Consider the following 22,635-nt stretch of genomic DNA (forward strand, 5'->3'; position numbering starts at 1 on the left):
CAAAATTCTATTATATAACTAGCAAAAACATGCCCATCTTACTCTATTTCCTACCCCGGAGCAACTCCCATCCAACCGTTCCGTTTTTCCCTTCTTTTAATGACATTTCATCAACGGCTTTGACCAAATCGTAGCAGATCTCCTCGGAGACCACACTATCATGATTATATCCAGGATGCGAAGCGACAAATTCACGAATCCATTTCGCTCCGGTCCACAGGGTGCCATTGGCGCGTTTTCGGATTAGATCAAGATAGGTCGCCAAAGAACAGCGAGTCTCAACATCCACATTCACGCTGTTCAAGTACGACTCCACTAGAGGGATCAGCCCGGGGAATGAGCCGTCATCGGAACCATTGATAATGTCAGAAATGCTCATGAGCTCATACTCAGATTCCACAGGGCCCAATGGAGGAGAAGGAGGAGGGGTATTATATGCAGAGGACGTCGCCGAAGACATTTGGCTAGCGTTAGACGACTGGGGCGGATACTGCTGTCTGCGACCACGGGGAGAGAAAGGGTTCTTGCGGAAATAGAATTTTCGATCCAACACCGCATTGCGCGCATGTGCTGTCTCCATGTTCTCAGTAGTCCGCGGTATCGGTATGTAGAAATTCAGATCGAAGCTGAGGATAGCCCGAGTGACCAGGACAATGAAAATGCTGAAGGCTGCGTTCTCAAAATCGGTTATTTGGATTTCCATTGAACGGAACTCCACTCGCCAGCCGATATCAGACTTTTCAGGAGGAGGTGGCTTGAACCGCATATGCTGCCAGTTGGTCGACTGCAGGTTCTCGAAATGGTCCGCCTTGTTCAGGTCCAGTTCTTCCAGATCTTCCGAGAATATAACCAGAGGATCCCGGATGAAAAGATGGGCAAAATGAGTCGCCAACAGTTCGTCCATTCCATCATCCATTAAGCGTTTTTTAATGTCCTCGTCGACAATCAAATCCGGATCGAGATACTCTTTCCGCAGGCGGGGGTCTTGAGATATGTAAGTCGAATTCGAAGCATATCTGGACTTCGGGATCCGCCATCTATCGTTTTTCAACGGCTATCCTAGTGTTAGTGCTAAACCTAAGAATGGGTTGCAAGCCAACTTACGGCTTCCCCGAGTTCCTCGGGAGTCCTATCGTCGACTGCGTTACCAATCTGGTTCCACCGGACATCGGTATCGACAAGAAATCCCTTGTAGATCGGAGTCGCAGCAGTGAGTGCTAGTAGGATGGGACCGAGGGGGCTAAGCTGGTCATATAGCTTTCTTCCCTCTGTCATATTCTTTGCTTGGAAGGTAATCTGCAAGCAACAGCTGCCCATACCAAACGCCATGGCGTCCATGTATACGTGGTCGTCCTTGGCAGCCCCGTTCCTGACATCATCGTCTTCAGGCCAATTATGAAGGTCATAGTTCACAGTTGGATCCTTGAAAGGGACGGGGGTATTGGTATCCTTAAAGACGGGGACATTCAGTTCCACCTTCCGACCTCTCCTCGATCTGATGTTAGCTGCCAGGGTTGGGAACCGAATATGAGGATTTGCAATCTCGTCAGGGACGAATTGCGACCTCAGGGCCGGTCCTGATGGGGGATAGTAAGGCTGAATATAGTCATCTTTCGTGCCCAAACGAGGGAAGGTCGTCAGAGTGATTGGGCATTCATTTGGTGCCATATGAGATTTCGCAACCTCGCGTCTATGAGGATCATCAGGACAGGTATGGTCATTCGTCACCCAAGGGATAAACCAACCTCCACTTCATATTTGACTCTACCTTGAGGAGGTCCTTAAAATCGATTCCCCATGGCTGACCCGGCGTAGCTTCGAGCATGAAGCGCCCAAACTCGGGGTGGAAATGAGGCGGCTCTTCGCCCTCGCTGCGAGAACCTTAGAAACGACACTCGACTCTCTATCCGGAGACACTCACTGTTCTTTATCTTCAGGCCGCGGAGAGTCTCCACTCTTCCAGAGTGCTTCATCTTTGGCTAATGATTTGAGAATCTCGGCTTGGGCGAGGGATAACCGAGCTTTTTTGGCCTCCTCGTCGACAGCCACGACAAGGTATTCCACCTGACGCAGAGGGTACACGGTCAGAGAATAAGAATCACATTCTACCCATCCAGATACATACTTCATCACCCCACAGGAGAGCATCCCTCTCCTTTCCTCGGGCTCTGCGCCAATTGGCGAGTAATTGCTACCAGGGTTAGTTGAAAAGATATAGATGACTATAGGGAGGCCAGGCATACCTCGATTCCCCATTTGCGCACTTGATCTGCTCGTTTTTTGGCGTCAGGCCAATCGAGTGCAGTACCGAGAGCTCTAACAAGGCATAAGTTGTTAGTTCGGCATACATAGGCATTTCTGGACGTGCAGGGCGCAGGATAACGTACAGCAGCCCCATGATGTCATAACCTGGATACTATGAGAGAGATGGAGTAACGGTGAAACTGATTTCTATGCACCGGAACACCGCAGCAAATTCTGTCGACTTAAATAAGCGCCCCGCGGGGAATGAGGGGAAGATCCGATAGGAATCGCGCCGAGACGCCGTTCAACGACTCGGGATAAAAAAAAAAAAGGAAAATTGGGACGGACGGGGATTGAACTCGCACAAGGACAGGCCCGTCACCGAACAATTTCAAAACCGTCCAGTCCGACAGAAAGGCTGAAGGACGGAGGGAAAGAATGAGAAGGGCGAGATCGAGAGGAGACCCAGAGGGGCGCCAACAGGAAATTATATGTATGGCGTACTTGCAGTCAAGATGATTTTCCCGCTGGCTCCTCGGATTCAATTGGTGGGGGGACGGCGGGGCAGGAGCTTCTCTGCTGACTCAGCGCAGCGATAGACGCAGTTTCCGACATGATTTCTAAGCAGCAGCGACATGGCCCGTTCAGGTGATCGACTATACGATTTGTGCTCCTGTCTGTCTGACAGGTAGTGTGTCCTTAGCGCACATCTCTAGAATAGGAGAGAATCACAAAGAACAGACAGTGCAGATATGGGATTCGTGTGGTTAATAAGCAGGCTGGTTATTATCAATACATTCCTCAAGCCATCATGTTAACACCCGCCAGATACGGGTCTCAGACAGGGCCATTAACACGGCATGCTGACAGCCTGGCTTCGCTCGAAGCGGGGATAATGATTGAGTGGGTCTGATGTCTCAGTCTACTGACTGCACACCATCCCAGAGGTCTATGGGAGACCTACAGAAGGCCCTCTAAGTTCCCGTGACTATATTACCGTTCATGACTCCGAAAGGAGGTTCCGGCATGGAAGCAACAGGATTACCGAGTCTCAAAGACATCCAAACGCCAGAAAAAGTCGGTGCATAAAAAGAATAACCTCAAAACCTCTATGTACATAACCCGCTGCTTCGTTCATCTCGAATGCACATGCCGACGTGGTTGGTTCACTTAATTGGACCGGGCGCCATCCTTAGCAGCCCGCAGCTCGTCCATCTTGGCAACGCGCTTCTTGAATTCCTCATACTGGCACTTCTCGTAGCTGTGTCTCTCGTCCTGCGAAGTCACGGTAACATTAGCTCTCAGTACATAACCGCATACAGCCAATTGATCAGCCAGCACAAAAACTTGCAACGATGCGAGTGTATGTGAGGGTAAATCGAAAGCAATTGATCGACCAGGACGAGGGCAGACATAACAAGCACGCAGAAAGGCGTCCATACCTCACACTTCCAGGGGAGGTAGTACTCCTGCTGTCGGCAGCGGTTCAAAGGGATCAAAAGGTGTGCGCAGGAATCCCGATACTGAAGGGGGAGACGGGCATCGGACATCTCTTGCCGGGTGGCTAAGTAATGGTCAGCGGAGGCTTCGATGGGTAATGCTGTGTAGGACTCCTTTGTGCAAAAATTGCAGCCAACGGGGGGAGAAAAACATACCGGAGGTTTCCGCAAGACCAACGGCACTCTTCACCGACTCGGCGACGGTCATTTTGAATAGACTAGAGGGGTGCGGACTGAGGGGAAGACTGAAGGAACTGGCCGGACATCGAGGTTTGCAGCTATCCCGAAGGTGCTGTTCCTTCCTTCCGGTTCCAGTCAGGTGACATCACGTGTACTCAATCCCCATCGGGACTAGCGCGGCTAATTCCACTTTACGCGGTCGCCGTACCAAGGGCGCGTCCGGCTGCAAACCATCGCGTTTTCCTGAGATGCGACAGAGCCCATGAGAGCCACCGGTGGCTGATGCTGTTCCTTTCGTCCTGCAATCCTGACTGTCTGTAATGTCCCTGACACAACAATTGGCCAATTTATTTTGTACCTGAAATTGTTCAAACCTCTCTCCGATTGACGTTGGGATCCTGGACCGCGCGTCGAATCTTGCTGCCGCCTGAACCACGACTGACCGACGGAGACGCACATCATGGCGGAAGTGGATTTCTCCAAAATTTATTCTGCTACGTATAGTAGCGTAAGTTGCTCACTGGTCTTGGTTGTTGTTTTGGATTCTTTTGGGCTTGAATTTGCCGCTCTGAAACCCTCTATTCGTCTGACATCGCCTGCTAGGTTCCGGTTTATGAGTTCAAAATTGATGGCGATAGTGTGATGCGAAGGCGCGCCGATGATTGGATTAATGCTACGCATATTCTCAAGGTTGCTGGTTTCGATAAGCCCGCAAGAACACGCATTCTTGAGCGTGAGGTGCAGAAGGGGGTACATGAGAAGGTGCAAGGTGGTTACGGGAAATATCAGGGTACGCCGAACAGCCGCTACACATCCTTATGTTAAGATGCAATTATGACTTACTTTCTACGCAGGAACATGGATACCTCTTCCTGAAGGCCGTTTGCTTGCTGAGCGCAACAACATCATTGACAAACTCCGCCCAATATTTGACTACGTTCCCGGCGACCGAAGCCCTCCACCTGCCCCGAAGCATACTTCTGCATCCTCTAAACCTAGAGTTCCGAAAGCCACGGCCAATAGCCGAAGGGTCGCCAATGAAGACGTCTTTAGTGCCGTGAAGGCTAGTCGTCCCATGCCTCCCCCGAGTTTCACTCATGAGCAATATGAGATGCACTCGGGTTTCGATGAAGATGAGTCTATCGAACAGGCAACCCTGGAATCTTCATCCATGGTAGCAGATGAAGATATTATGACCATGTCTCAGAACGGTGGGTATTCGCGAAAACGCAAGCGTGGTAATGAAGTCCCGGCAATGTCTATTGGCGAACAGGAGCATATTCTTTACGGGGATCAGCTATTAGACTACTTTATGACGGTAGGCGATGCACCTGAAGCGACTCGTGTGCCTCCTCCAGAACCACCGGCCAACTTTCAGGTCGACAGACCCATCGACGATTCCGGAAATACAGCGCTTCACTGGGCCTGTGCTATGGGTGACTTGGAAATTGTCAGAGATCTGTTGCGCCGGGGAGCGGATGTGAAGGCCTTGTCGGTACATGAAGAAACGCCGCTTGTGCGTGCTGTTCTTTTCACGAACAATTATGAAAAGAGGACGTTCCCGGCTCTGCTGGAACTGCTTCTCGACACGGTATCCTTCAGGGACTGGTTCGGTGCAACCCTCTTTCACCATATTGCAGAGACTACGAGGAGTAAAGGGAAGTGGAAGAGCTCCAGGTATTACTGCGAGGTTCTCCTGGAGAAATTACGAGCAACCTGCTCTTCAGAAGAGATTGACTTGCTTTTATCCTGTCAAGATTCGAATGGTGACACAGGTGCGTTGGTTGCAGCTCGGAATGGCGCTTTCCGCTTGGTGAATATCCTTCTCGCCCACTGCTCCCGATCTGGAGACTTAGTCAATAAGAAGGGGGAGACAGCGCTCAGCATCACGCAACGAGCACAACATTCTGAACGGGATGTACCGCCTCCGCCTTCATCCATCACTATGGGCAATGACCACATTGATAGTGAGGTAAATGCATCCGCTAACCCTGAGAATCAATCTGTGACAGCGACCCCGGATATCTCTTCAGCCACCTCAACGCTGCTGTCTAAGATCGGCGTGATCATGGCCGAAGCAAATAAGAAACTTGCAGTTAGTTATGGCAGCTCGAAGCCGAGCCAGCAAGGCTCAGATGACATTGCGAACCCCGAGGCTCTGTTCGACCAACTGGAGTTGGATCGACAGAAAATCAAGCAACAATCCGCTGCGTTAGCAGCGAAGGAAGCGGAAGAGGAGCCCATTGATGCACAGCTTGCTCGGTATGAGCAGCTGAAGACCCGTTATGAATCCATGCTAGAGCACATCCAACAAGCAAGGCTGAAAGAGCGCGTTGCATCAATGCCAATAACTGCAAATGAGAATGCCGACTCGAATGATCAAAATGCACTGGTGACCGTGTACCAATTGGCTCGCAAGTTGTGTGCCGCACAAAAAGCTCGGCGTACTGCGGTCAAGGATCTGGCTCAACAGACTGCTGACGCTGGTGTCAGCACCAAGTTTGATGTTCACCGGAAGCTTGTCGCTCTTGCCACTGGCCTGAAAGAAGAGGAGCTTGACCCTATGGCTGCTGAATTGGCAGAGACATTGGAGTTTGACCGAATGAACGGAAAAGGTCCTGGAGCCGAGTCACCAGAGCCCGAACACAAAGATTCTGCGTCTTTTCCATTCCCTGAGCCAACGATACCTGTGGATGCATAGTTCCGGATACAGCGGATACGAACATTACTGTCATGGTAGCCTATCTGAAGTCATTGGCTTCTGTTGTGTTCTATACCTCCTTCTTCATTTCAGTCTGATATATTGGATATGCCATTTGTGAGTTTGAGTCCATCTGTTCTTCCTTCTGGCGAGCAATGTCTGCCTTGCCAGCAGATACCCAATCGTTTTCATCTGATTTTCTTTGGCAATCGTGTTTTATCTGTGCCTCTCCTGCTAGGGTCCCTTTCCAACGCCTTATCTATGCGGACAAAAGAATGGGACATGATTTGATGACATTTTCTTTGAACGCCAATGGGGTGGGGTTTCTGTAGACTAGCTTACGCGAATGGATCTATAGTGTACATACATGAGCAATCTGTTGGCATCCTAGGAAGTTCATACTACATACCACCCTACGACTGCATCGGAGTGAGAAAGGATGTCTGTAATATAGTACCGAAACAGAGAAGAGTATTAGTAATTAATGTGGGGATGTGGTCTAGTGGTATGACATTTCATTTGCATTGAAAGGGTCCCGCGTTCGATCCGCGGCATCTCCATGTTTTTGCCAAGTTGTTTAGTATGGTTGACTTTATGTACCAAGTACTAAGTAGTTACCATGCCTTTTTTTGTACGAAGTACGGAGTACGGAGTACTCCGTCTTTGTTGTCTCCAGTGTTGCAGATGGAACGCGGTTTCCCTGTTTGACATGTGTGGCTGAAAGGACTAGGCCATCTGGGACCATTTCAACTCTGGTTGCAGCACTTGAGTGGCCTTGATACTTTTTACTTTCCTTTCGCCAAAGGACTAGCGCCATGCTTGTTGTTTCCTTGTGTCAGTGCCTGCTTCTGGATAGTGTTGAACTCGAAAACACTGGATGGTTGCCAGCTGAGGAGGCCGAAGAGAAGAACCAATCACAGTGGCAAGCAACACCAGGAACCAATAGAACATCCGTATCCCCGACTTGCTAACCTATACCGGACTAGCGCAGATCCCAAGCGAACCAGTCAGGGCGCAGAGACGCACCAGACCAATCAGCGGAGGTTTCAGCCCTGGCGTTGATGAAATGAACAAGTGCTAAAAGTGTGGGATTCTGGGATTTTCTGGTGATTGATGAGGGGATCTTGGAGATCTTGAATCGTCTTTTATTATCTGTGTCTGTCGAAGTCCGGCTCAGCTCGTGGTCTGGCGGCTGCTTTGTCATTGTCGGCGGTTCCCAGGGACGCGAACTGATTGGTGTTCTCCCCAGAAAGGGAAAAAGAAAGAAAAAAACACGCGCCGAGAGCCGACAGACGCCTCAACCACCTCATCCTCTCAACCTCATCCTCCTCCTTCTCTTCTTCTCCCTCTCCATCCTCACCTTCTTTCATCTCCCTCCCTTTCTTTCTCTCCACCATTCCGTTCAAGCATTTCATCTTCACTTACTATTCATAAAATCTTTGGAAAAAAAAAAAGGCTTCTTCTATCTTTCGTTTCACCAGCGAGGATTATCACCGCCCCTTACCTTCTGACTAAGACCTCCTCCCCCGACCATTGTTTGTCTCGACGACTCGGAAGTTAAAGCTCGTCCATCGTCGCCTGCTTGCATCCTCGTGTCAACTATTTATTTTTCCCCTTCCCTCCTCAAGCGATCTCTTTCTATCGTGTGGGAGCTGCAGAGCATCTCTCGCCCTTTGTACCATCTCTTTAATCACCGGAGACCCTCCCATCTCTTCTCTCGACTCTTCGATTTCGTTCCTCGACGTCCGGTCGCGTCTGTCGGGCATCCCAAGCCTGCTTCCTTGGATTTGATTATTCTTGCCTCAGGCTATTAATCATCGTTCTTTAATACTCGCTCGGAGGTTTTGGTTTCTGCATCGCTTCATCAGTCGGTACGTACCTCTCCCGTGTCTTCCCGTGCACGACCACCGGAGCTAACGCAATGTCAAGCCTCCATATAGGGATCATTACCTTTTTCGGAATCTGATTCTTGCATAATACCATATACAACATCTACAACAGCCAAAGCGTGGTGTCGAATAGTCGCCGATCATTCACGATTGCAACACGACCGTAATTTTTTTTAATACACCCGCCTCCCCCTTCCGTTCCTCCGCCGATCGACCATCTTGCGCGGGTGATATCAATACATTGCAGTCCACTGTTTTAACGACTTTCTTCTTGCACATATCACTTACACCTTCATAGCCTGATTTGAGTATGGACACCGGTGGTCTTGCTCAAATGACTTACAATCCGACCTTCAATAATGGGGCTTCCCTGGGAGTTCCTCCTTCTGGGTTTGCGTCTCGGAGAAAGAGCCCCAACGTCAAACGGCTGAGCGTGCCTCCCCCGCACATCTCTACCATCGATGAATCTCAACCGTCGGCTCCGATCCCTACTCCACGCACCAGTCGCTCCCATCTGCTGGCGGGGTTGCGGACCGCCCCCAAGTCTGCTACCGTTCCCTCTGCCTCTCAGCGTCAACAGCACTACGGGATGGAGGGAGATCGGTACGGAAACCTTTCCAATCGAACCTCCGAGCGGATCCCGCAAACCGCGATGGGAACTGGATTTCCCCGCCATTCCATGGCCATGAACCAGGGTCTTGACATGAATACCGGTCGCCCCATGTACACTCTGCCGGAGCAGGTGCTTGCGCCCCCTTCTCTCGACATCACTGGCGATTCGCAAATCGACGAGAGTCTTTACGCCGAATTGATGTCCACCAACCTGTTCCTAGCTGCCCAGCAACAGCGTCTCCAGCAACAACTCATTAGCGTCACAGCTGCCGCCCAGCAGTTCCAGGGTCTCAGCCTGGGCATGACGATGGGCCAGCAACAGGATCTGCCCCCTCTGTCCATGCCGGGAATGGGATTTTACCAACAACAGTTGCAACAGGGTGTACAGCCTATCGTCCAGCCTGTCCCCGGCCAACCGGGGCTTTTCTCAGTCTATAACCCTCTCACTGGCCAACAAAACTACGTCTATGACAATAGCGCCCAACAAGACAGTCCGCTTGAGGAAGAGGGTATCCAGTCACCCGCCGTGAACGCTCCCTCGTTCCGTGCTGAAGTATCCCCGCCTGCAGAATCGACCCAGTCCTCTCTGAACTTCTCGCATCCTGTGTCCCCGCCCCGTAACAGCCCCTCTCCGCCTCGGGAGACTGTCCCCTTGCCGCCTCCGTCCGCCAATGCCTTCCGCAGGGGCCACAAGAAGAGCTCTTCCTTCAACCCCGCATCCAAGGCTTCCATCGATACGGCTCGCGCCAACAATAGCACCGCTGCAGCTCCAAGAACAGCTGCCATCCCCCAGACCCCTGCCACTGGTACGTTTGGACCTGGCCAAGGCCGTGCCGGCGAGCATCCTATCCGTCAGCCTCGCGGTCCTCCGTCCCTGGAAGAACTGATTGCCTTGCCCACGTCCAAACATGAAGGAAGCAAAAACTTTGCGACCCGCCAACGCCGCCGTGCTGTGCACAACTTGGTGCGCGCGGGAATCGAGCGCCGTGGGGAGACTCGGAGCTATCACAGTAGCGGTGGTACCAATACTCCGGCGAGCGAAAAGGAATTCACCTTCTCCGACGGAGACGATGCCACAGTCCGTAGCGGCAGTCTTTCCAGCAAGCCAAGCCTGGGTAGCCTACGTGCCGCGGCCAACGGTGCTATTGGCTCCGAGAGGAAGGAAAGATCTTCTCGGGAACGTCGGTCTCAGGACAGCCCCTACTCCTCCACGACCCCGGTCAGTGAAGATGGTGGCTACTTCGGAAGCAAGTTTTCGGATGTTCGCTCAGACCAGGTCTCCTCTCCGACGGGATATTCTCCCTCGGTGGCTGCTGTCGTCGCAGGCCAGAAGACGGTGGCTCAGGGTCCGGAAAGGCGCAAGACGCCGATGCTTGTGCTATCCAGTGCTGAGAAGCGCAAGACCCCGATCATCTAATGCGATCATCGTACATAATGTGACAGATGTTTACGGACGTGCAACCCCTTGAATGATGTCTTTCTTCGACCCACCTTGTGTTTTCGCCTTCATAGTTAAGCTTGCTACTCTGTCTCGGCCCCAGGATGGGCAATTGGATTTTGGTTCTTGCTGGACGCCAAAGCCAGTCTACACCTCCCATCCTGGATGTGCCTGAATTTATCCTTTTATTTCAATTACCTATTGGGTTTTCTTGCTGTCGCTCACTCTGTTTTTTTTTTTTTTTTTTTTTTGATTGCCCGAATGAGATTTGAATTTGAAATTCAACAACGGAAATCCGTTTGGTTGGGGGTTCATTGGGAGGCTTTGCTCCGTCTCATGGACAGGCAATGCCGATTGGGGAGGACTGGATCGTTCCAGAGACCTTCGTTCTGCGTGTACGTACATCTGGCTATGTACGCACGGCCAATTTAGCTTGTTCACCCCTCGAAGTATCTAGGCAGCGCTAGATATGTTAACACACATGATGAATACATAGTTTTCAAGAAGACCGCTTAGGTTAGGGTCATCACGTTATCCACCACGCGGCCACCGTAAGTGTCAGATGTATGTAAAGCTTGGAATTCCAAGGGAAGCTTTCTGCAAGGCTCTGCGTTCAAGGTACGGCATAAGTGTTCACTCTCATCTGTCATGACGCAAGGCTTCCCTTCGCATGCGCCTGCGCTCTGGCCTACCTTGCGTATCTACCAGACACTCCTCATACATCGGGGTGACTGGTATTCGAGCTTGAGAATCATGGTTAGTTAAGGTAGGATAAGTCATGTATCATATGTTCTCTGTATTGTATGTAGGTCTCAATTATAGACAAATAGAGAATGTCCAACTTGCCCAACCCGGAGACAAATGCCGTAACACCAGGGGTTCTTCCATAAACGACAAAAGGAAACAAACACGAGAAAGATCGCTAATACCAACAAACCCGAGGGAAATTCAAAACAAAAGAAACAGAATGCAAGGATGAAGACACGGCGATGCAGAATTAGAAGGGTAAAAAGAAAGGATCAGTCCAGTCAAACACACGCTGTTGTAATATGGGAATCTCCAAGTATCCAAGAACGCTAAGAAAGGAAAGAATCGCTCGCTGAAATAACACGAGAAACCCGGTCCCGGGTGGTCCAAACGACGTATATAAATTAGAAGCTGAACAGGCCGCTTCGTTTCTTGCCTAGCGGATACACGACCAAGGCAGCGAGGAAGAGGCCGACGGTGAACCCGACCGCCACCTGGATCATCCCATACCCGATGTCGAACACGACGCCGTTGAATTCAGTCTGAGAGGACGGGGCCGAGGACATGTTCCTGGCGGCATCCACAAAGCCCTGGGTCCCATTCGAGACGACCGAGTAAGGCGTGGTGGTCTGCGTCATTTGCTCGGCCGACGCGATGCCGGAGATAAGAGATCCGCTGGCGGCGAGTCCAGAGGGGACCAGCACGAAAATCGCAGGTAGCATGGCCGCGGCGGCGAACCCGTGTTGCAGTCGGCTGTACAGGTTGCCCATGACGCCGATGACAAACGCGCCCAGAGCGTTGGACACCTGGGTGCTGGAGTAGAACCGCTTGGTTCCGAAGAAGTTGGTCACGTATCCGGCGAAGGAGATGACCAACATTACTGGGATTTGCCTGGGCTTGGCGTGATTGATGACTGCCAGGCATACTGTGAAGCAGAGGACGAAGGGAAAGCGTTGGAGGTATTCGTTGGTGATCGGGCTGGCGGGGCAAGTGTATGCGGAGGACGCGTCCGAGTCCAGGAGGCCGTAGACTGCGGTGCCAACCGTGATTCCGAAGCCCAGGAATAAGGAGTATATGATGGCGTAAACCATGCGGACGGACCCGGCCACAATGCTGCGGGATTGCAGCTCTAGGCTGGCACACAGAACAATGTATCCGGGAAGTATGAGGGCGATGGAGGATTGGGCAAGGGCGGAGAAACAAAAGAGCCTGTCACCGTTGTATCGGATGCTGCCAAAGGCTCGGGCTAAGAAGGAGGTTAAAACGGCGGCGGATATCTCAAAGACGTTCGAGTATAGATCGGATCGGGGGGAGAGGACAAGTTGAAGAATGCCCAGAAGACACCCAAGCACAAAGCAAATGGGCATATCAATGGGCCGCGCATTGAAGGCGAAGGGACCAACGCAGGCGCTGGCGCAGCCATGAACCAAAACGAGGAACCAGACCGGATAGGTGTTTTTCTTCTTTAAGATTTCATCCAACCGTTGCGTGGCTTCCTCGACACCAATCACATCATGGATCACCTCCTTGTAGATGGTGTGTACTTCGGATAGCTTCCCCAAGTCAACCCCTTGGGGGCTTCGAACAAGCTTCACTTCGGTGGTATGGGTGGACGAATCATCAAATGAGATGATCATGCACCCCGGCATGTACAGGAACTGACCGTCGATCTCCAGGACCCGAGCGGTCATCTTCATATATTCTTCTAGCCGGTGTGTCGGGGCCCCGTATCTCATTAGGGCGCGGCAGAGTCGAATAAGGTAACGTTGCCGTGATAGTAGCTCTGCAATATGGACAGTGACACGGATTTCATCTTCGAGCTGTGGCTTGCCCATCCGTTTAGGCACGCCGGGGATTGCCCCACTGCTTCGTGAGCGTTTCAGCATCCCAATGGGCGAAGTGAAGGAGCTCTTTGCCGTAGAACCGGACAGGGAGCTTGTGGAGTGGTTAGGCGATTTCTCGTACCACTTCCTTGGACGCTGCTGGGGTTTCCACGAAGGATCCGGTGATAAGCCTCGGCCACTCAAGTCTCCTGAACTACTTTGACGCGAGTGGCCATAGCGGCCGCGCGAATAGTAGCCGCTAACTCCAGGTTGGTCGTAAAGCTTCAGGAGAGAGGAGAGGATACCCCCCCGGTAACGCGAAGGGCGTTCAACGTAAGTGTCGGGATCTCTTTCCTCGATGGGCGTGACTTGGCCAGAGCAGAGACCGGGTGAAGGGGCGCGAATCTGGGAGAAGAAGTTGAAATCCTTGCGAGTCATTTGTCGCACAAGCTGGTGAGCTTCGGCAGTGCGTGTGGCCTGTGTCCCGTTTAGGGTGTCGTCCTCATCATCAGAGAAATAATCAAACTGCTTCTCGGATAGGCTGATCATGGGAATCTCGTCCCCATCTTCCACGGGAAGCACTACTTCAGTGGGGGTGGATGCGACGGATGACTGTTGACTAGACCAAGGACTTGGCCTAGGAGATTTTGCGGAACGACCCAGGAGAGAAGCTAGTCTTTGGGCTCTTTCTTGTGCAGAATGGATGGCTCTCCCCTTCTCATAACTGACCTCATCGTCTTTGAATCCTGGGGAGCTGGCCCGCGAGTGGATCGTTAGGCCCGTGACACCTACAGGAGAGCTCGCACTGATATCAACCAAGGGCAATGATTGGGTCTCGGATGGCGTTTTGTCCACCGTTGGAATGCTGGCAATGGGTAATGGTCTCTGCGGCAGTGAGGAGCCCCTTGTATCGGACTGGGTCTCTGACGTCGATCCAAATGGACTCATGCGAAGACCAGCCTCGCTCACACTAAACTTCACACGATTCGTGCTTTTGAGAATGCCAGCATTCTTGGGTCTAGCCTGAGCTCCACTAGGGTCCATTGGCTTGTCCTGGGGATTCTCATTGGGACTCAGTAGGGGAGATACACGCGGCCCTGCAGAAGATCTGCTTGTACTGCCAGGCACATCAGCAAGGCTCGAACGCCTGGACGAAGTTATCGGTAGATCAAAATACCCGCCTGCCATTGTGGATCTTCAAATGGCCGGCAAGCCTGGTATAGCGAGGTTTGGTCTTGTCCGGGAAACACCTGCCGATTTTTCCCTCCAATGATATGTGTCTTTGCCACTCTACTCGCCTGACACCTTTGTCTCTTAGATCCTTTCTGAAACAACCTGTCGGTCCAACAACTTGGTATTATGCGGAAAGCTGCTTTTGGACTGAACACGATATAGGTTAGATATGGGTCTGCATCAGACGTATACATGCCAAGTATATATACATGTATAATTCCAAAGATAGTTATGCCGAAAAGCGAACATACCTTGTGCAGATTATCCCAAGGAGATCGGGAGAGACAGGCCAGATTTTCTGGGTAGAGTGGTACCTTGCACGCACTCACTGCAGGGCGCCGTTGAATGGGAAGGAAGGGATGAAAGTCCCGCAACAAGGAATGATAATACGTCACGGATGCATAGTCGTAAATACTGGGGACAGGGTGGCGTCCGGGCAGCAGGTGATGTACGTTGTTTTATGAAAAGGGCGTGTCCCAGTTGGGATATCAAGTCCGGTTTTCCCAAGAAAGAATGATGCAAGATCCGAGGCAGGTGATAGGATAGAAAAAGAAGACCAGACTGGGAAGAAGACAGGATGTCGCCTGATATGGGGTATGGAAGCAGGTGAAATTTGGTATTGCAGGTCGCGGATAGAGACAGACAATCCAATCACCGTGCACAGTGCACAACGTTGATCATATGAAGAGATAGATGGGCACGATCTGTCCTGGCTCTGTGTAGCAAGATCCTTTGCGGAGGGATTCTTTTGATTTTGCCGTTCCTTTTTGGGATTCCAGTACCTGACAGACGATGGGGTGAGACGTTATGTTAGGGGAAAAGAAGGGATTCAGGGCAAATTTGTATTAGATTGTTGCTTGAATTTGCCACGATGATAAATCACCGGGAAGAGAAGATGTCCAAGCTGGCTCTTCATATGAATCACAGTCGACTGGGGCTGGACAGGGAATTTTAGAAATCAATTCGCAAATTCAAATGAATTATCACAGATTAGAACGCCCAGCCCCTCGACCAATGGATTCGACCATGAGGGATCCAGATAAAAAAAAAGTCAGCGGAGAGTGTGACACCCAGCCCCGAAGGACTAGACCGGCGCTCAGACACATAAACAACACAGCTCTTTTTGCTACTATTTGGGAAGCGACCATGGCTGTCGACGGAAGTGGTTCCACGGGCTCCACGATACGGTGCCACAGTGACCAAGAGCGAGTCACTGGCGTGGGAGAAGCAGGTTAGGGGAAAGAGATACCGGTCTTCGACCACGGAAGACTCCTAGTCGAGATAGATTCCTTCCACGATTCTCGCCAGATGCCCAATCCTTTCTCCTTTGCCCCTCATCTTTTACATGTAGGGGGTGAATAATCCCGAGCGGTGTGATTCTTCTCCACCGGTGGGAGCGCCTGGATCGTCCTTCTGGAACCTCTAGGCTCAGGAGAACAATGGGTCCAGTGACGGAAGGATGGAAGAAGATAAGCTCAGTACGCCGTATGCAGGTCTTCACAATAGAAAATTTTTTCTTCTATCGCAGGAGGCAAAATCCGGAGTGGAGCCCTAGGGAACAAGTTTATCGCCATAGTTTTCTCAGTTTTAGCGCCCGAACCGGACCGACTGGGAGACAACCAGGGACGAGAGCTGACTTGGACCCACGAACGATCGGTCGGACGGCCTGGACCCAGGCCCCGTGGCTGTTTGGATGTGCGAATAGGAAAGCTGGTCGTCAGCACGTCAGGTCTCGGCTAGCCGACGATGAATGCCTGGAGGAGGTCATGGGCCGAGAGTCACAGATGACGACGCCCGAGAAGAACGCATAGTTGATCGGGAATGAAGTGTCGGATGGCTTGTTCAGGCACACATCACACCATCACACCATCATCGACGGTTCTGGACTGATAGCTGTGGGTCAGCGACAGCAGAGAATAGGAGAATCCGGGTGGGAGAAGGTGGTTGTGCAGATTACGAAGCTGCTGGAGAACCAGGGAGATCCACGCAGATCATCACATAACATGGCAAGACAGTTTCGAGGTGATGTAGGAGAACAAAAGAAGAGGAGGAGGGGAGGGGAGAGGAAAGGGGGTTGCGGGGAGAGGCGAAGCTGATGCAATGCAGCTGCAAGTCAGAGATGCCGCCGGTTACGAATCCTGTGGTCTCTGTGGCTGCCCACCCCTGCAAGCAGAACTCCATCGACTGGGTCGGTGATCGACCGGCAGTTGGTTGTTTTCCTTTTCTAAACCAATAATGAATTCTGGAAATATGCGTACTAGGTAGAGTAGTATGTCCTCGGGATGCTGTACGCAGTACCGGGATTACACCTTCATACATCGCCGAGTCCGTTTGGATATTCCTTCGAGTCCGTTGACGTTGAAACTAACCTCATTCTAGTCGGCATGCTTCTGAGATCTTGTCTCAGACCAGATTCCCTCCCTTACATGTTCAGCTTCATACCCCACCGGAGGCACCTCCGACTTCCCATGAGGACTTGAGACATTCATTCTATTCATAGTAGTTATATGGCTACCTGCTGGAGAACTCAAATGATATCCATGACAGGCTGTAAGGTACTTAGAAGACCCACCGAGTGATCTACGAGAGTCTCTTATTATTAGCAACAGGTTTGTTGTGATTGACAGAATATTGGATAGGGGCTCATGTTTATTCCAACGTTTCCTACGACTCCGTATAATATAGTACGGATGGACAATCTATCGTCCTTCACCCCCACTCTGCTGGCTGATGACATCCTCCCTCCCCTCTCTCACGGTGGGAACTTTGTTACACAGCATGCTCCGGAGGATGTGCGTTCATGAACCCCCCAGGGGCAGAAGCAAGCACTCCGGACACAACGGCGCCCAGTTGGTTGACTGGTGTGGGATCAACTATGTCGTACTGACCCCGGTGTCTGAATCCCTTTCCATACTCCCAGGACATAATGGATGTGACGAGGACTCCGCTGTTGCTGAAAGACAGGGAATTCGTCGTTCTTCGGCGATGGTTGGAAAACTTTAACCAGGTCCCTGCAACGACACATCGCTGTCTTGTGGTTTCCTGGCTGCCATCGCGGCGGACTGTGTGCGACGAGGGTAGATCTAGCTCCTCATCTGTCCGACCTTCAACAACACCATCAGCTACCTTCAACGTCTATTATGCGACCGGAACGAAGACGCAGGGACCAAGTTTTGACCCCCAAAGCCACAAGGGGAGCAGCGATTCTTGTCGCACCGGGGAACGCAATGACGCCGAGCCGGAGCGGATGTACGCAGTAGGTGTCTTCGGATGCTGCCAACGTTCCTGATTGTGGGGTCGTGACCGTTGACAGTGACGCCTAGTTTGTTATTCTGGACGGTCATCGTGGACCTCCTTGCGCTGGGACTGCCGGGACATTTGATGATACTACCAAACCAGTTATCTCAGATGCTTAGTATTTTCCTTAGTCCTATTCCTGGAACAGGTGGGTCCGAGCTTAATGTTTATTCCAGACCAGGGTTCTCCGTACCTTATCTGACAGCCGTCGTGAATCATATCCGACCAAGGCTGGTCATGTGATAGCAGCCTATCGTTTGCAGCCCGAATACACAATATAATTTATTAACCGAATGAGACGTTAATCTACACAATGAATGGGCTAGCCACAGACAGTAAACCTGCCTATCCCTGACAATGACTCAAGGATCTCCAACCAGCTCACCACGCGAATCCGCTAGCGGCCAGGAGCCAGGATCGGTGCAAGGAGAATTTTTCGCTTCCGCACCTCAAGTATCCACAATTCCGTCCACGCACGACGCTTATATTGAACATTAGCCTGCACGCCGGGTCCGCGACCTTTCTAGATCTCCACAGGCTCCAATTATCTTGTCATGTGGCCAGCAGAGAATATCCTTCTAGCCTGATAAGCCATGCTACGGTCGTATGTGCTAGCACCTGCAGCACCAGCAGTAGCTCTGCGAAAGAATGCAAAGGATCTGGGACTCCATCGGCGAGATGGGATCTAGATTGGCGAGCGACGACAAGATGCGGTGGCAAGGGAAGAGAAGAATCTCATACGACAATGACCTCGTTTTTCCCGGACTATTTATCCGATGTATCTACAGATCGGCAGTCGCCGTCCATTCGAACTCCCACACACATCCGCTATCAGACATATACCCGAGAATTTACCTAATCCAAGCATGAAAAAACTTGAATACATCCTGACCTCCATCATGCCTTATCCCGTCAAATTCCACACGGAACTTTCTTCCCGGGGACCATGGCAACTCCGAGGGCACTTATCAGAAGGGAAGGTGGCGGTCGACCAGCCCCTTTTCCGCAACCTTGATTATCCCAGCCAAAGAATGATGATTATACCCTGATTTCTACACCGGATGCATGGGGTGGATACGCCCCTATCTCACCGTGCTTACTGTATTGCTGCCCGATGGACACTGCCTGGGTTTCCCGCTATCACAGCCCGTGCGCGGCTCATTGTCTTGACTGGCTCGAGAAGGTGACCTTGCAGCTCGGAGAATAACCAGAAGGACCAGGAGAGCTAAAGCATATTTCTACCAAAAAAGTGCATTGTTCGCACAGAAATCTGGTTCTGCATTCACAGAGCTCCGCATTTCGCTATCGGTATGCATGCAGTCTCGCAGGTGCATATGCACGTACGCCGAAGCAGTCACCGAGTCGATTCTGGCAATGCTTTGTTTAGCGGTACTGATCTGAAGTGTAGGTACGTGGTGTATCTATCTTGTTAATATCCCCGGTAGATTGTATACCTATAATTCCGAGCTAGAACAACATAGGGATATGTATCTGGGACCCAGTCCTTGTTGCTAAGAGATAAACAAGAGCATATCATGCATACCAATCACTGACGACATATCTGCCCAATGAGCTAACAGTCCTATATTCGAATTTGCTATCTATGCCAGTAGGCTGTATTTTGTCGTCTGTATTTTGTTTCGTTGAATCTAAATAGGATTAAGCTGTCTCAACCTCAACATTGGATAGAAAGTTAGGGCTAGAACGGCCAACAGAAACCAGTTACCACGCTGGAGAATGTCCCGAAAATATACAGTTAAGGTTCATCCCTTAGCATACCATCCTACCTTCCGAGGCTGTATGCTCCAACGTACTGTCTCAGCAACAAAGCTCGGAGAATTGAATGACTGGGAAGGATAAATTGCATGTCTATAAGTATGGTAGAATATTAAAAAGGGTGCTCGGTGTGCTGAACTATGAATGCGCGGCATACTCGAAAGCGATTGTAGATTCCGTTGGAGATGCTGGTTACTATTGTCGATGAGCCTATTTTCCCATCCTATCTACGAAAGATGCCCCCACGTAAACATTACTCTGCAAGACGACTAAGGTAGCCAAACGAGAGACCAGATAGTGTAGGTACTAACGTGATATCTTATTGCGGTAATCCTAGACCGGAGGCTCAAACCTCCAAACACCCCAACTCCGTTGCTTTGCATGCTTCAAACCCAAACTAACCGTGATCATGCCCTTGCTAGACACAAAATCAAAGTACATGACAAGAAAAATAAGACTTCTGTCCTACATCATACAAACTCCGGCGTTACCGTCTCTCTAGCCGGCTCAAAGCACCAAGAACGAGACCCAGATCTTCCCTGGGTCGTTGTCGCAGGCTGAGATCTTTCCTTGAACCGTCTCCCTCTATGGCTAGTCGCCGCATTGCGTTCCTTGCATCTCGCTCATCTAATCGTTCTGCGCAGATGCGCAGCACCCGGGACGATACTGTGTCCGACATGGCTCGGTATAACTCAATGTCGTGCATGCCAGCCGCGAATGAGTCGAGGGTCGGAGAGAGGGTGCTTATGATGCGCGAGAGCCGAGTAGATACAATCGAAGGCGTAAACGGGGTCGATGTGCTGGCTTCTGCAGATGGTGTGGCCTGGGGTTGCTCGCTCGTGGATGGTTTCGTATCCTCCGGGCGTATCAACTCGAAAAGTTTCCGCTGAGTCGGGTCCAATAACGATGGATCGATTGATCCAGCCGCCGGTGGTAGTTGTTTTGATAGTTGCTTGGTATTAGATTTTGACGATTCTTGATCATTCAACGTGGTGCTTTCTTGCGTCTCCGTCTTGACGGAGGCAATCGACGGTGGCCGAAGAAGCGCGTTGAGAGCCTGTCTCTCCCGTTGCAGCCTGGTGGAAATCGTCAATCATACAACTCTGATCGAGAACAGAAGCGGGCATACCTTTGTATCTGTTCCTCCAATTCCTTGATCTTGTCCGTATTCTGCACGTTCTTCGGGTTAGGTTTCTTGACCACAACAGCTCGAGGGCTCACATCCTCTCGAGCAAACCAGTTCGAAAGCTCCGAGTTATTGGAGAAGTCTTTGAGCAGTTCCTCCTGGATTACACGCGCTGCTATATGTTAGACCCTGATCCGTAGCTTATACATGCCTAAAACATACCAGCAAGACGGGCACTCTCATCCTCAGACCGCGAGCCCGACGGTTTTTGCCCCATCGCTCGAGTAGCACACCAGATGAGAAGTTGTCTCATTCGTCGAGGCTCAGGCAGATCAGCCGCTATATGCTTGTAAAAGTCCGCCGTATTGACCTCCTTATGGGGCAACGCTGTCGAACCAGTCAGCAACCCTGCACGCACGCAACCAGGAAAGCCCTCCTCACCATTCGACGCCCCAGAATCGATCAAGGAGCTCGCTCTGCGACCTCTCATGCCGAGACTACTCCGTCTGCTTCCTTTCGAGCCCTTGGCCGCGCCTCTCATCTCCTTATTCCGCTGGATGACAGGCGTATCCGCCATCGGCAATGCGATCGTAGCTGTTGCGGGCTGCGGCTCAGGCGAGGCATAGCCATTCCGACGATCATCCACGTTGGACGTCCTCGGCCGTCCTTTCTTTCGTTTCTTCTCGGTAGGTATCAATTCGGGCTGGTCGCGCCTGCGCGTCGCATGCATCTCTGATTCCGGTTCCCGCTCGGGCGCAGCGGACTGAGCAGTCTTCGACTCACTCGCACCTTCTAGTTTCTCCTCCGCGCGTTTCTTGGGCGGCCGACCTCTCCGCGGGGACGGCTTCGGGGCGGGGTCCTCTGGAACAGGCTCGACCAACGGCTTCTGCTTCTTGCTCTTGAAGCTGAACTGGAAGCCCTCCACATCTTCGTCAAACACCCCTGATAAATGGACACAGATTAGCCAATTTTCCTCCCTGGTGCATGCAGCCATCACTCTAGGCGGCGACGGGGAAGGCGACAGAGAAGGAGTCGCAGCGCATGCATTCGCAGTAATCAGACAAACAACTCACCTTTTCTCTTGGAGCGACCGTTTTCGTCCGCTTTCTCCTGGCTGTTCAAGCTCAACCGCGTGCTCGATCGGGTCCCCTTTCTGCCCGTCCCGCCGGACGCGGCAGACGACGCAGGACGCGCCTGCGTCTGGGACGTCGCCATATTGATCGGCTTCAGAGGCTCGCGACGCTTCGTCTCAGTCCTGGAGGTGACCAAAACAGTGGCGGTCATGTCAGGACCAGGGGGAAGCGGCGGGGAGCGAGCGGGCGGGTGGATAAACGGGAGGGTGTGAGATGGGGCGAGGGGTGCTTCCTGTCGTGACTGTCGTCGCTTTAACGGGGTGTAATGTGGGAGAGCTGATCGGGGAAGTCGTGAAGAATAGAATCGTTGTTTGCGACGTGCTTGCGGCGGGCGAGGTTGCCTTCTTGCAACGGAACGGCACGCGACTGGGACACGGGAAAAAACTTATTCGCTCGGTGATGGCGGCCGTCCCGATAGATGGCTTCGCTATTTCACTCGTCCGGGAGCAATCGAACACGGTAGTTTCCCTTTAGTTGCGTGGTGGGAGGTCGTCAAGCCGGACGGTTGGCGACTTCGACCGGAGACGGGGGCAGAGTTCGAAGGCGAGCGTGAGCGGAACGGAGGCGCGCTTTCGACCACTGGCTCCCCTGGAGCCGCAATTGCGAGGAACCAAGTCGTAAAAATGCCAGGGAAATAGTTAAGCCGGTTGGAAGATGGTCCCAGGCTCCTTGCGCGGCAGGGCGTAACCTTCAGACGTCGTTCGGGGTTGACGGGGGGTTTGGCTCTTGCAAGACGCCGTAGCACGCGGTTGTTTTGGTCGTGGCGCGTGGGGGGAAGGCGCTAGGCCGTTTTGGGAACAACACCTCTGTCGGGCATCTAGTACGTATCAATACTTGCATAGACGTCAAGGGAGACAGAACACAGCATAGAAAGAATTTAATTTTCATTTCGATTGGTATCTGTTCTCGACTATCTTATGGACAATGCTATAGCCTG

General features: G+C 51.7%; 6 protein-coding genes and 1 non-coding gene across 7 annotated transcripts; 3 read left to right on the forward strand and 4 right to left on the reverse strand.

Moving 5' to 3' along the window:
- Positions 1–43: 43 nt before the first annotated feature.
- BDV59DRAFT_198744 (glutamate--cysteine ligase) lies at positions 44–2,398 on the reverse strand (the record flags this gene model as incomplete). Its single annotated transcript, XM_073693212.1, has 7 exons — positions 44–1,054; positions 1,105–1,690; positions 1,746–1,871; positions 1,922–2,064; positions 2,126–2,191; positions 2,244–2,316; positions 2,388–2,398. The coding sequence occupies 7 exons, from the start codon at positions 2,396–2,398 to the stop codon at positions 44–46; spliced, it is 2,016 nt and encodes a 671-aa protein (XP_073552123.1).
- A 904-nt stretch (positions 2,399–3,302) lies between these two features.
- Positions 3,303–4,005, reverse strand: BDV59DRAFT_170446 (NADH dehydrogenase [ubiquinone] 1 beta subcomplex subunit 7). Its single transcript, XM_073688414.1, has 3 exons — positions 3,900–4,005; positions 3,687–3,808; positions 3,303–3,519 (listed from the first exon to the last, which is right to left on the reverse strand). The coding sequence occupies exons 1-3, from the start codon at positions 3,949–3,951 to the stop codon at positions 3,415–3,417; spliced, it is 279 nt and encodes a 92-aa protein (XP_073552124.1). The 5' UTR covers positions 3,952–4,005; the 3' UTR covers positions 3,303–3,414.
- A 115-nt stretch (positions 4,006–4,120) lies between these two features.
- On the forward strand, positions 4,121–6,780 carry BDV59DRAFT_88643 (putative APSES transcription factor). The gene is made up of 3 exons (XM_073697276.1): positions 4,121–4,431; positions 4,527–4,713; positions 4,778–6,780. Exons 1-3 carry the CDS (start codon positions 4,384–4,386, stop codon positions 6,622–6,624), a joined length of 2,082 nt encoding a protein of 693 aa, XP_073552125.1. The 5' UTR covers positions 4,121–4,383; the 3' UTR covers positions 6,625–6,780.
- A 332-nt stretch (positions 6,781–7,112) lies between these two features.
- On the forward strand, positions 7,113–7,184 carry BDV59DRAFT_t39. The gene has a single exon. It is a non-coding gene; the product is annotated as a tRNA-Ala (tRNA).
- Positions 7,185–8,636: 1,452 nt separating this feature from the next.
- On the forward strand, positions 8,637–10,635 carry BDV59DRAFT_88650 (uncharacterized protein). Its single transcript, XM_073697277.1, has one exon. It carries the CDS (start codon positions 8,824–8,826, stop codon positions 10,540–10,542), a length of 1,719 nt encoding a protein of 572 aa, XP_073552126.1. The 5' UTR covers positions 8,637–8,823; the 3' UTR covers positions 10,543–10,635.
- A 993-nt stretch (positions 10,636–11,628) lies between these two features.
- Positions 11,629–14,883, reverse strand: BDV59DRAFT_88671 (threonine/serine exporter family protein). The gene is made up of 3 exons (XM_073697278.1): positions 14,618–14,883; positions 14,311–14,513; positions 11,629–14,250 (listed from the first exon to the last, which is right to left on the reverse strand). Exons 2-3 carry the CDS (start codon positions 14,319–14,321, stop codon positions 11,715–11,717), a joined length of 2,547 nt encoding a protein of 848 aa, XP_073552127.1. The 5' UTR covers positions 14,322–14,513; positions 14,618–14,883; the 3' UTR covers positions 11,629–11,714.
- Positions 14,884–19,926: 5,043 nt separating this feature from the next.
- Positions 19,927–21,780, reverse strand: BDV59DRAFT_191053 (Mis12-Mtw1 family protein; the record flags this gene model as incomplete). Its single annotated transcript, XM_073691842.1, has 4 exons — positions 19,927–20,515; positions 20,569–20,737; positions 20,788–21,507; positions 21,639–21,780. 4 exons carry the CDS (start codon positions 21,778–21,780, stop codon positions 19,927–19,929), a joined length of 1,620 nt encoding a protein of 539 aa, XP_073552128.1.
- Positions 21,781–22,635: the final 855 nt, after the last annotated feature.

This window comes from Aspergillus ambiguus (genome assembly GCF_047715705.1).
Source record: "Aspergillus ambiguus strain CBS 117.58 unplaced genomic scaffold BDV59scaffold_3, whole genome shotgun sequence".
NCBI classification, from domain to species: domain Eukaryota; kingdom Fungi; phylum Ascomycota; class Eurotiomycetes; order Eurotiales; family Aspergillaceae; genus Aspergillus; species Aspergillus ambiguus.